We start from the raw sequence: 14,055 nt of genomic DNA on the forward strand, positions 1-14,055 counted from the left end.
ATAGGGAGTAAAACTTAAAAAGTGACAATTTAAAATTCACAATAAATAAAAATACTAAATTTTTTAGTCTATTAAATTATTCTTTTCTTTGAAATCCTCTAAAAATTCTTCGAAATGTTCTAAAATATAATCTGGAGAATTATAACAAAATTCATTAATTTCTAACATATACGTATCTAACAATTCATTTGGAATTTCAAACGATCTTAAATATGTAATTGAATTTTGTATCTTCTCATTTATTTGAGTACAGTATACATTGTGCGTCGCCTGTAGCCTACAGCTACAGGCACCGACACAATGAAAAAAGTGACAGAAAACTGACACCATACGGGCGCGCATATGTACGCATATATGTGTAAAAATAAACGTTCATATGTAAACTAACCTTTATTCACTAGCAGGGGCTGATAAATCATAATCGTCGAGAAGTACGATAGGTGGTCCCACAGGTTTAATCTGTATGGAGAGGCAAACGTGACGTAAGAAGCATAACACTGGTTTCTCAGTATATTTAATAGACTCTGCTGTTGGCTTAACTGTAAGCTTATAAAAGAAGCAGATCACGGAGGCAAAGAAACGCTTACATCAACTCCTTGATGAACAATAAGCTTACTTAAGACTAAACAATTAATTATACTAACTTTTATACTTTTTCTCTTTTCCTAAGTTGATCGTGATCACAAAGATCGTGATCTGAGTGACAATGAACTATAAGTTATATGAGGATATATGTGAGTAATATGAGTAAAAATAAGAGTTATAGTAGTAAAATTAGGTGTTTATTCGTGGTTTAGAGGAGGGATCAGAAGCAGTGGCTAAGTTCCTTATGGCGCGCTTTAATTCATGGTAGGATGTGTCAGCCTTAAGGAACCTTTCATGCCAGCTGTCTGACTCATGTCCCACACGGTTGAGACGAGATCGAAGATCGCAGATCTCGTTGGCATAAGAGTCAACTTTATACTCAAGCTGGCTGATGTAGAGCTCTTTACCTTTCGCTTCCTCTACTTTTTCAGCCAGCTTGAGCTTTAGTTCCTCGAGAGCTACGTTTGACTCCTCCAGCTGCTTCAAATACTTGTGGCTGGTCTTGATTAAACGTAGCTCTCGAGGAGTAGCTCGTGGACCCGTTTTCTTTGCCGTTTGCTTGTGATCGAGATCTGGGATCTTGATCTCGGTCTTCGGACTCTCGCCACCCATCAATATTTCCTCGTCGCCAGAGGACTGTTCTTCAGTCACCTCTGGCTTCTGGATGGCAAGAGTCTTAGCAGGAGCTTTGTTGTTCGCTTCCATTAAAATGTAAACTTTACGTGTCAAAAAAATTCTGTCACGTAAACTATTTATGTTGAGATTGAGTACCAGACTCTAATATAAGTTCAACCATTATATTAGAGTCTTTAGGAATTTCATATGGTTCTTTTACATAATATTCCTTTTTTTGACCATCAGTTGATTCTTCAACTCTTTTGAATGAAAAGCGCTTATAAAACTCAAACACGAGTGCATCTTTATAACCAGTGATATCGTAAAATTTTGGTGGCACAAGCTGTTCATTCACATTACATATAAATTGTTTGTTATCATGAGCAATATTACTCAACGTTACTAAAGGCTCAAGGAGAGGATTTATTCTTATCTGATAACCGACAAATTTATATGTTGGTTTGCCCTTTCGCTCAAGGATAAACCTGATATTCGCTATAGTTATGAAAAGCTCATCAAAGTACTTATATGTTTTTTTATCTTTATCATTTTCGTCAGTGAAATCTGCTATGGTAAAACTATAATATACATGCATTCGCGAGATATATTTTTTTTCCCATAAGTCTAAAAATTTTGCTTTCGATGGAATTACTTTTTGCGTGAATGTTCTACCATGGTCATCTTCCCAAACAAGCTCTGGTTTTCTTGATGTTGTGTCTGTTTCAGTGGTTTCTAATAACGCAGTGATGAAATCCAACACATCTCCTAGGGACATGTCATATTTATAATTCAAGGCATTTTTTTCTATACTACTGTATGAAGGTAATGTTATGATTGGTGATGTACCTTTTCTTAATACATTCAATTTATTTTCATTTGAATCATAGTAACAATCAACAAATTCTCTACTTGCCTCAGTCATTTTTTCCATAAGACCTTCATTCAACTCCTGTGTAGTCATGTTGGGTTTTATGTAATATCTCATGTCAAACCTTTTTTTCACTGATTTTGATGAATCTGTCATTTCTAATGGAATAGCAAGAAACTCAAAGTCTGGATGCTCAAGACTTATCTTTCTTATCTCAAGAGCTTTTGACGCAGGATATTCAATGAAGTCTCTCGGTAATTTATATGAGACTGTATTACCACTTATCGTGCCATCATTCATAACATGTTCATAGTATAATCCATCATATTTAGACATTTTATATGTAACTAAAAGATGGAGAAAGTTATTAATCAAGTAGATAAGATTCTTCATGATGGAGCACGTAAGAATAGTAAAGAACTAAACAATGCACTCATTATGCCATTTTCTGATGATTATCCATTTTGTACTAATGGTGTTTATTTCTACTGCGGTAAGATGGGTTCAGGTAAGACATATGGTGTTATTCGTCATATAATGATAACAGACCGCTTCACTAATACTCCATATTATGACTCAATAGTTATCTCAGCAACATCAGGAACAATGGATAAAACAGCGAAGACATTTATGAGTCAAGTTAAAGCACCAGTACTGAAAAAGGATGATAAAGAACTTATGCCTTATTTAATGAAGAACGTTAAGATGAAAGCAAAGTATTACGCTATTGTTGAGTTCGTTCAAAGTAAGTTCGAAAAAATTTCAGAGGAGATGGAACACATCTTAACAAAGCATCAACTAAGGAAACCTGATGGAAAGTTTGAGTATAAGAAGATTGCAATATATGTTGTAAAGAAGTTGAACAAATATCCTTTCACAAAGTATCCCAGTAATTCTCTATTAGTGTTAGACGATTATGGTGGTCATGACTTATTGAATGACCCACGTTCACCATTAGCGAACTTCATCACTAAGGTCAGACATTATAACTATACTGTTGTCATCATGTGTCAAACATGGAGACATATATGTTTAAACATTAAGAGACTATGCACTGACTTCGTTATCTTTCAAGGTTATTCTATGAGAGACTTTCAGTCAATGATTGAACAGTCAGGAGCAACAGAAGATTGGGAAGAGTTATGGAACAAATACAAAGAGCTACCAACACCTCGTTCATATATGGAAGTTCATATAGTTGCAGGAAAGACGGACTTTAAAGAAGTTAAGCAACAAAAGATGACATTATTTTAAGAAGAAATAAATGGTTGGCGATTATGTTAAAGCTGGATGGGGTATGGTGAAAAAAAATCCTGGTCTTGTAATAGGTGCTGGATTTAACATTGCTAACAAACTTTTCCCTCAAGTTGGTCAAGTCGGTGGTGTTATCGGTAGTCTTGGTGAAAGAATTGCAAAAACTACATTAGGTGAAGATAATGCATTAACGAAGAATCTTAAAGCATTCAATAAAGCTCTTGGTGGTGACTTCAGTAGAGACAAGCCTGTTGAAACACCTATAGTTCAACCTCAACAAACTATTGACAACAATAAGTATAACGCATACATTGGAGGAGCTATTTGGAACAATCATAAGCCATTAGTTCAGTCAGTACGTGTACTATCAGACATGCCATGGATTAATGCTATTAGTGGCACTATACGCAGATAATATATTTTTATGAGGTTTAAATGAGTGAACAAGAGAGGAAACTCATTGATGAACGAGTTAAGAAATGGGAGAATGAACGTCCGATAATTCGTACCATAATTAGCGATCAAAAGTTCAAGCAGCATACATTTGATTTTTTGCGCGATATATATAATGATCTTGCTTTTGATTACAATGCTAGGCAATACTTTGAGAAAGAATATGTTCAAAAAGGTCGTATTAATTTCCCAATGAGAAGAGAAGGCTTTTTGATTACATCAACATATACAGCACGTGGTAGAGACCCTTTTACAGACGCGGTTCGTAACTTTAAAGCACGTTCTTCTATTAATGATGATCCAGATTTCTACATACCTTATTTTCGTCCACCTTCGCATCCTTTACGAACCAGTGATCCTGGATATGACGCTAAACGAAGATATATAGAGACGAAATTAGCTAAATACAAGGAACCTAAGGATCCAAGGACTGGAGAAGTAAAGGAATCACATGTCAAGATAAATAAGCTTTACAAAGTAGTTGAAGAATTGGAGAAACGATCTAATGAGATTAACGCTGAGAAGAAAAAGGAAGTACCAAATATGAACAAACTAGATAAGATGATTAAGGAATATAGAGGATTGGCGAATACATCGAGCGTTCTAATAAAGGAAGTAGAAAACACGACAAAGCTGCAGAAAATGATTCATGATGAATTACTGTTAGGTGAATTTTCTATAAAACAAAGACAGAGTAACTTAATGGGTGAGGCTTATTATTTGGAGAATTGGTATAATGAGAGGTTAAAACAAATGTCGACTCCAACACCAACTCCTACACCTACTCCTACAGTAGCTCCAACACCAACTCCCACTCCTGAACCAACAGTAGCTCCAACGCCAACTCCTACAGTAGCTCCAACGCCAACTCTGACACCAACTGCTCACGCAGGTCCTCCACCAATGTCGAGTAGTCATGGTATAACATTAAATAAACCAACACCTACACCAAAAATAACTCCTGTATCACATCCTAGTACAACTAACCCAGTATCTGATTCAAATCAAGCGGAAAGATCACAGGTTCTTAAAAGAGCTAATACACCAACTGCTTCCCCTATTAGAACACCAGAGCCAACTCCAAGAATCACAAAGGCGCCAACACCTTCACCGACTGTTGAACCAACTCCAGAACCAACAGTACCTCCAACTCCATCTCCAACTCCAGACACCTACAAAAGCACCTACTCCATCTCCAACTCCGACTAAAGCTCCGACACCGTCTCCAACACCAACTAAAGCTCCAACACCGTCTCCAACTCCAGCTGAACCAACTGATGCAGAATCTATTCAAAATTGGTTAGACGAAGAAAAGCGAAAAGAAAAGGCTGCAATTGATGCTGCACTAGATAAAAACACACCACCACAGACACTTGGTGGTTACATGTTAAAGAAAGACAACATTCAAAGACAAGAACGTGCATTGAGTGTTGCCAGAGAACAAGCACAAGAAGAGAAGAAAATAGTTGAAGGAGAAGCTTCAAATAGAGGTGGTCCAGGAACTTACAAAGGATCAAACTATCCAGCAGAGAAAGCCTCGAGTGATAATGTTGTCTCAAGAGCTACTGATTTAGTTACCCATGGTATTCTAACTGGTGCAACAGCTGTTGGTAGTGCTATTGGAACCAGTGTTGACACTGTTGTTGATACTGTAAGAACTGTTACAAATCCTACACCTGAAGATAGGAAGGAAGAATTTCTTACTCTTAATACAAAGGCAAAACCAGGGATATGGATTGGTCGTGGAATTTTAAATGCTGGTAGTGCTATTGGCAATGGTGCTTCAGCGGTAGGGGGATGGCTCGGAAGAACAGCAACATCAACCGCAAATGGAATACTAACAGGTGCCAAATCACTTGGTAATTGGGCTGATGATAAGTATACAAAATATTATGAAGAAAAAGCTCGTAAGGCTAAGGAAGAAGCTGAACGAAAGGCGAAAGAAAAAGCTCGTAAGGCTAAGGAAGAAGCTGAACGAAAGGCGAAAGAAGAAGCTGAACGTAAAGAACTAGAGGAGCTTAAGAAGAAAGAAAAAGCTCGTAAGGCTAAGGAAGAAGCTGAACGAAAGGCGAAAGAAGAAGCTGAACGTAAAGAACTAGAGGAACTTAAGAAGAAAGAAAAAGCTCGTAAGGCTAAGGAAGAAGCAGATAGAAAGGCGAAAGAAGAAGCAGATAGAAAGGCTAAGGAAGAAGCTGATAGAAAGGCGAAAGCAGCAACACCATCGCCAACTCCATCTCCTTCACCATCTCCATCTCCTTCACCATCACCAACTCCATCGCCATCTCCATCTCCTTCACCATCAATAGCGGCTCCTGTGAGACAATTTGGTGCATGGGGTGCTGATTTAGTCAAAGATGCTGCACAAGGAATTGGAAAGGAACTGAAGAACACAACATTAGGTACAATAGAGCGTTTTGGTAATCTTACGGATTACACAATTAGATCAGCTGCTAATCTTTTATATAACCAGACTACTGATAACGGTACTGATGAATTGGCTGTAAACGGACTAGCATCAATTAAGAAATCAGCAGAAGATAAATACGATGAATGGAAAAAGAATATTAAGGGTGAATATAATAAGTATGCATATCCTGAAGAACATATGAAGTTAGAGCTTACCAGACTAAGATCAAAATATGGTAATGAAACAACAAATACTACAACGCAAACGACGAAAGCTGACAGAAAGATTGATGACACTCCTACTCCAACTCCTGCAATGGCGAACATCACAACAATTGCTCCAAGAGTTCCAACAGGAGAAGGTATATCAGGAAATGTTTCAACTACTCATAACATTACTGAAGCAGCTAATGTTTCAGCAGTTGAGCAACCTGTTGTTAATGTAACTCAGGAAAACGCTACTGAAACATCAACACCAAGACAGGATGTAAATAATGAACGTCCAGAAGTTAAGGAGGTTGCAAAAGCATACCTGGAGAAAAATACTACACAAGTTCTTGAAGCAGAAAAGCATCTCAATTCAGACAAAACACCATCTCCAACTCCTGAAGCATCAGTTCCTCCAGCAATTGGTGGAAATATACCTTCAGTATCACCATGGCAGAAATTTTATGGATTGTTTAAAGGAGCGAATAAGGTAATGGATGCTGCTGAGAATCTCCAAAAGTTCAAGAATGAAGTCGCAACTGGTGCAAAGGAAATAGAAGAGAATGATAAACAAGCTGCTGAATTAGCTAAACAACAAGCTGAAGCAACTAAACAAGCAGCAGCTCCTAAACAATCTATATCTAAGTCTCAAAGACAAGGTCCTGACCCAAGTGCTAAAGTCAAACAGAATCCAACACCACCTGCAGCAGAGAAGTCCAAGAAGGACAAGGACAAGAAGAAGGATAAATCAAAGAAGGACAAGGACAAGAAGAAAGATAAGGATAAGAAAAAATCGTCAAAAGATAAAAAACATAAAAATTTATCCAGTAAGAAATGAGTCAAGTCATTAAAGCATCAACTAAACAAAAGTGGTTAACTGAATATATAAAAGATGGTAAGGTTCCTGATGGATATTATGTACATACAATGAAAGACGGACGTGTACAGTTCCGTAAAGTCAAGCAACCTCTCAATGATGAACAGATCAGAAGGAAGATCTCATTGTATGAAACAAAAATAAAGGACTTACAAGCTAAACTCGAAACCCACGATACTTCTCAAGAAAACTAGGCATATCTTTAACATGACCTTCATTAATATTTTTCCTCCAATACTGTACTTCCATTTGTGACAACCTGTTTGGATTACCTTCACGCATACCTCTACCTGTCACTTTTCCTGTATTTTCGTTCTCAAACGTAACATCATACTTTACATCATTACCGACAAGTTCATGACCATCAATACTTTTAACAGCACCGTGTCTTCCTTGATCTAAAGTTTCTCCTTGCTTTAATCCATGCTCTATTTTTGTCCATATCTGATAACGTGGATATCTTGCAACACTTCCATCTTTTGCTCTTAACAAGTATGCACTTGTATCAACTGAATCAACTGTATAATAAGAAGGATCAAGATGTCTTCTTTGTTGGTTACCTTTACCCCATGTTCTTGGTTCAACTATGACTTGAACTTTTTGACCAGGTCTTAAGTTATAAAGGTTATTTTTTCTGACATACTCTTCTTTCAATCTTTGCTTCTTTATATATTCCTCATTATCCTTTTCTGTGAAATCATCAGGCTTTTGTTGTGTGCTTGAATGATATTCAGTGTTGTAGTCATTAATAATTTGTCTCATTGTATCTGCAGTGAAAGGTGGTGTTTTATCACCTTCTTTGAGGTTTAACTTCATATGTAACATAGTTCTAATAGTTCTACAGAACCTATTAATAATACCTAGTATGTTATGATTGTATTTCTGTGTCGTCATGTGCTCAATGTTATGACTGACCAACAGATCTCGAACATTTTGTGTCGTATAAGCTGGGTCTTCATCACTAGTAAGTATTGTAGGCTTCATTTCACCTGTAGCTTGTGAAATGAACTTCTGCATTGCACTTAGAACATTGTTTGAGTTCTTTTCACTCATTGGGAACGCATAACCTTTTCTACTGTTTACATTGATGAACAAAAGAAAATATGGTGGTGTTCCACCAGGATTCTCAAATGTATCGAATTGATAAGCTCCCATATCAGTTGAATATATTGGTAGCATCAAATCCTCTTGTATTAAAGTTTTTTCTTGTTTACCAACAGTCATTTTTTTATTAACGTTAAAGTCTTACAGGCATTGAGTAATCGCTATAACCATCATGGTCTGCGAATTCATGTAATCTTGATGCATCAGGTTCTTTCTTCGTTGGTGCATGAAACCTTGCTTCATCATAAAGGTTCATATAATGGTTTGTCACGTTTGGGGTAGACCCAATTTTTGCATATTGAGGATATGAGTAATGATACACTAAGTTGAACCCATTACTACCATCATCAACATATATCTTTGGTGGAGGTTGTCTTATTAAATTCCTTCCTCTTGGGGCTTTGAGTTGGACGATCTGATCTAGATCATTGTAAACAACTCCTGTTGCAGTATATTCTGTGTTGTTCTCTGGGTTAATGTTCGTCATTTATATGAGAATAAAACAATTTTTACTCATAACAAATGAGATCGAAGTCAATTCTTTATGGTGCAGCTAATCTTCCAATTGAACCAACAAGCAATGTTGATTCAAGAACAACTAATAACATTGTGATAAAGAACTATCCATCTGGTACAGTAAGTGATGCTCCAACAGAGATAAAAAAAGAGGAAACAACTACGAACTCAGAAGCACCAATGTATCCTCCTCCTTTAAGTCCATTAACTTCCAACCTGACCTCATCGAGATCTGTGGAGACTTCATCGAGGATTGGTGTAGAAGAGTATTTACTTAGTATATACCAGAAGATACTTCTAGACCAAGACAAAGAGCTCTTTTCTAACTTAGTGAGCAAAGATCAGATCTTACTACCTAAGCCAGACTTGGAAGAAGTTGTTCACAGAATGACTGGGTTCAAGTGTGAAATAGACCTACTGGACCCAGACATCACATGTTGTGGTATTCCACCACCTTTCTCAAAAATAGCTCAGATCAGAATCTCCTGTGTCATCATAGTGTCTTTAAATCAAAAATTTACTTTTGGAGTTAGTTTTATTGATTTTCAATAAAAAACATTTTCAAAACAAAGAAATAAAAGATAAAATATTTATATCTTTATATAAGGATTCTTATATATTTAAAATAAAATATCATTTTATTTTTTTCATTGTGTTGTCAAAACCAATTAATACACTATTCAAAAATTCAATTCTGGTCTTGCGTTCAAAAGACACCTTCAAACTGAACGATAGCACCAACAAGTTATAATTTTACCCATTTTATTTAGTTTTTACTTTTTATTTAAGAATTAATGACTGAAACAGCCGTTGCTTATGACCTCAATTCACTTTTATTAAGGGTTTCGTTGGGTTGCGAAAAAAACACCGTACAATACGCAATTCGCTTAAAAAAACATAGCTAGCAATTTCGACCTTTGACATCCACTCAAGACGTCACTTTTTATAATTTTTGCAGGGTATATATTTTGGAAATCTTTATGCAATATTAATAAAAGTCTCGTTTCAATATCTATTTTCATATTTTTATCATTTTTAAAGTTTTTGCGAAAAGTTATTCATTATTCATTATTTTTGCTATTTTGTCGGGGTAAATGTCAGATTTGCTATTTTCTGATATGAAATCGTTCTACGTATAATATGCTGATAGAACCCTCTTGCTATTGTTGTCAAAATTGCGAAACGATAGCAAAATACTCGCAATATCAAAATTGAATTATTGACTGAATTATGCCCTTATAGAGATTAAAATCTGATTTGTGATACAGTATACATGTCGTCCCTGTAGCCCTCACAGCACAGCACCGACACAATGAGAAAAAGTGACAGAAACTACACCATACTGGCCGCGCATAGTACGCAATATGTGGTAAAAATAAACGTCATATGAAACTAACCTTTATTCACTGCAGGAGCTTTGTTGTTGCGCTGCCATTACAATGTTAAATTTACGTGTCCAAAAAAAATTCTGTCACGTAACTATTTATTTTGAGATTGAGTACCAGACTCTATAAAAGTTCAACCATTATATTAGAGTCTTTAGGAATTTCATATGGTTCTTTTACATAATATCCTTTTTTTGACCATCAGTTGATTCTTCAACTCTTTGAATGAAAAGCGCTTATAAAACTCAAACACGAGTGCATCTTTATAACCAGTGATATCGTAAAATTTTGGTGGCACAAGCTGTTCATTCACATTACATATAAATTGTTTGTTATCATGAGCAATATTACTCAACGTTACTAAAGGCTCAAGAGAGGATTTATTCTTATCTGATAACCGACAAATTTATATGTTGTTTGCCCTTTCGCTCAAGGAAACCTGATATTCGCTATAGTTATGAAAAGCTCATCAAAGTACTTATATGTTTTTTATCTTATCATTTCGTCAGTGAAATCTGCTATGGTAAAACTATAATATACATGCATTCGCGAGATATATTTTTTTTCCCATAATCTAAAAATTTTGCTTTCGATGGAATTACTTTTTGCGTGAATGTTCTACCATGGTCATCTTCCCAAACAAGCTCTGGTTTTCTTGATGTTGTGTTCTGTTTCAGTGGTTTCTAATAACGCAGTGATGAAATCCAACACATCTCCTAGGGACATGTCATATTTATAATTCAAGGCATTTTTTTCTATACTACTGTATGAAGGTAATGTTATGATTGGTGATGTACCTTTTCTTAATACATTCAATTTATTTTCATTTGAATCATAGTAACAATCAACAAATTCTCTACTTGCCTCAGTCATTTTTTCCATAAGACCTTCATTCAACTCCTGTGTAGTCATGTTGGGTTTTATGTAATATCTCATGTCAAACCTTTTTTTCACTGATTTTGATGAATCTGTCATTTCTAATGGAATAGCAGAAAACTCAAAGTCTGGATGCTCAAGACTTATCTTTCTTATCTCAAGAGCTTTTGACGCAGGATATTCAATGAAGTCTCTCGGTAATTTATATGAGACTGTATTACCACTTATCGTGCCATCATTCATAACATGTTTCATAGTATAATCCATCATATTTAGACATTTTATATGTAACTAAAAGATGGAGAAAGTTATTAATCAAGTAGATAAGATTCTTCATGATGGAGCACGTAAGAATAGTAAAGAACTAAACAATGCACTCATTATGCCATTTTCTGATGATTATCCATTTTGTACTAATGGTGTTTATTTCTACTGCGGTAAGATGGGTTCAGGTAAGACATATGGTGTTATTCGTCATATAATGATAACAGACCGCTTCACTAATACTCCATATTATGACTCAATAGTTATCTCAGCAACATCAGGAACAATGGATAAAACAGCGAAGACATTTATGAGTCAAGTTAAAGCACCAGTACTGAAAAGGATGATAAAGAACTTATGCCTTATTTAATGAAGAACGTTAAGAATGAAAGCAAAGTATTTACGCTATTGTTGAGTTCGTTCAAAGTAAGTTCGAAAAAATTTCAGAGGAGATGGAACACATCTTAACAAAGCATCAACTAAGGAAACCTGATGGAAAGTTTGAGTATAAGAAATTGCAATATATGTTGTGTAAAGAAGTTGAACAAATATCCTTTCAAAAAGTATCCAGTAATTCTCTATTAGTGTTAGACGATTATGGTGGTCATGACTTATTGAATGACCCACGTTCACCATTAGCGAACTTCATCACTAAGGTCAGACATTATAACTATACTGTTGTCATCATGTGTCAAACATGGAGACATATAGTTTAAACATTAAGAGACTATGCACTGACTTCGTTATCTTTCAAGGTTATTCTATGAGAGACTTTCAGTCAATGATTGAACAGTCAGGGAGCAACAGAAGATTGGGAAGAGTTATGGAACAAATACAAAGAGCTACCAACACCTCGTTCATATATGGAAGTTCATATAGTTGCAGGAAAGACGGACTTTAAAGAAGTTAAGCAACAAAAGATGACATTATTTTAAGAAGAAAAAATGGGTTTGTGATTATGTTAAAGCTGGATGGGGTATGGTGAAAAAAATCCTGGTCTTGTAATAGGTGCTGGATTTAACATTGCTAACAAACTTTTCCCTCAAGTTGGTCAAGTCGGTGGTGTTATCGGTAGTCTTGGTGAAAGAATTGCAAAAACTACATTAGGTGAAGATAATGCATTAACGAAGAATCTTAAAGCATTCAATAAAGCTCTTGGTGGTGACTTCAGTAGAGACAAGCCTGTTGAAACACCTATAGTTCAACCTCAACAAACTATTGACAACAATAAGTATAACGCATACATTGGAGGAGCTATTTGGAACAATCATAAGCCATTAGTTCAGTCAGTACGTGTACTATCAGACATGCCATGGATTATGCTATTAGTGGCACTATACGCAGATAATATATTTTTATGAGGTTAAATGAGTGAACAAGAGAGGAAACTCATTGATGAACGAGTTAAGAAATGGGAGAATGAACGTCCGATAATTCGTACCATAATTAGCGATCAAAAGTTCAAGCAGCATACATTTGATTTTTTGCGCGATATATATAATGATCTTGCTTTTGATTACAATGCTAGGCAATACTTTGAGAAAGAATATGTTCAAAAAGGTCGTATTAATTTCCCAATGAGAAGAGAAGGCTTTTTGATTACATCAACATATACAGCACGTGGTAGAGACCCTTTTACAGACGCCGGTTCGTAACTTTAAAGCACACGTTCTTCTATTAATGATGATCCAGATTTCACATACCTATTTTTCGTCCACCTTCGCATCCTTTACGAACCAGTGATCCTGGATATGACGCTAAACGAAGATATATAGAGACAAAATTAGCTAAATACAAGGAACCTAAGGATCCAAGGACTGGAGAAGTAAAGGAATCACATGTCAAGATAAATAAGCTTTACAAAGTAGTTGAAGAATTGGAGAAACGATCTAATGAGATTAACGCTGAGAAGAAAAAGGAGTACCAAATATGAACAAACTAGATAAGAATTAAGAATATAGAGGATTGGCGAATACATCGAGCGTTCTAATAAAGGAAGTAGAAAAACGACAAAAGCTGCAGAAAATGATTCATGATGAATTACTGTTAGGTGAATTTTCTATAAAACAAAGACAGAGTAACTTAATGGGTGAGGCTTATTATTTGGAGAATTGGTATAATGAGAGGTTAAAACAAATGTCGACTCCAACACCAACTCCTACACCTACTCCTACAGTAGCTCCAACACAACTCCCACTCCTGAACCAACACAGCTCCAACGCCAACTCTACAGTAGCTCCAAGCCAACTCTGACACCAACTGCTCACGCAGGTTCCTCCACCAATGTCGAGTAGTCATGGTATAACATTAAAATAAACCAACACCTACACCAAAAATAACTCCTGTATCACATCCTAGTACAACTAACCCAGTATCTGATTCAAATCAAGCGGAAAGATCACAGGTTCTTAAAAGAGCTAATACACCAACTGCTTCCCTATTAGAACACCAGAGCCAACTCCAAGAATCACAAAGGCGCCAACACCTTCACCGACTGTTGAACCAACTCCCCAACCATCTCCAACTCCATCTCCGACACCTACAAAAGCACTACTCCATCTCCAACTCCATCACCGACACCTCAAAGACATCATCTCCAACCCATACTCCACAGCTCAACAAGACACCTCGTCAACCAGCTGAAC

General features: G+C 36.1%; 2 protein-coding genes across 2 annotated transcripts, besides 5 other annotated features; one reads left to right on the top strand and one right to left on the bottom strand.

The window, feature by feature from the left end:
* Positions 1-248: part of a mobile genetic element that runs on past the window's edge.
* Positions 249-351: 103 nt separating this feature from the next.
* Positions 352-552: a mobile genetic element.
* A 710-nt stretch (positions 553-1,262) lies between these two features.
* Positions 1,263-5,065: a mobile genetic element.
* Positions 5,066-5,665: 600 nt separating this feature from the next.
* Positions 5,666-6,197, bottom strand: TVAGG3_0097120 (uncharacterized protein; the record flags this gene model as incomplete). The annotated part of the gene is made up of 1 exon (XM_051222669.1): positions 5,666-6,196. A coding segment is annotated over one exon (531 nt), but the record flags the coding sequence as incomplete, so codon positions are not given.
* Positions 6,198-6,380: 183 nt separating this feature from the next.
* Positions 6,381-7,226, top strand: TVAGG3_0097130 (microtubule-associated protein family; the record flags this gene model as incomplete). The annotated part of the gene is made up of 1 exon (XM_001286643.2): positions 6,381-7,226. The coding sequence occupies one exon, from the start codon at positions 6,381-6,383 to the stop codon at positions 7,224-7,226; it is 846 nt and encodes a 281-aa protein (XP_001286644.2).
* A 213-nt stretch (positions 7,227-7,439) lies between these two features.
* Positions 7,440-9,368: a mobile genetic element.
* Positions 9,369-10,148: 780 nt separating this feature from the next.
* Positions 10,149-14,055: part of a mobile genetic element that runs on past the window's edge.

This window comes from Trichomonas vaginalis, chromosome IV, assembly GCF_026262505.1.
Source record: "Trichomonas vaginalis G3 chromosome IV, whole genome shotgun sequence".
Classification (NCBI taxonomy): Eukaryota; Parabasalia; order Trichomonadida; family Trichomonadidae; genus Trichomonas; species Trichomonas vaginalis.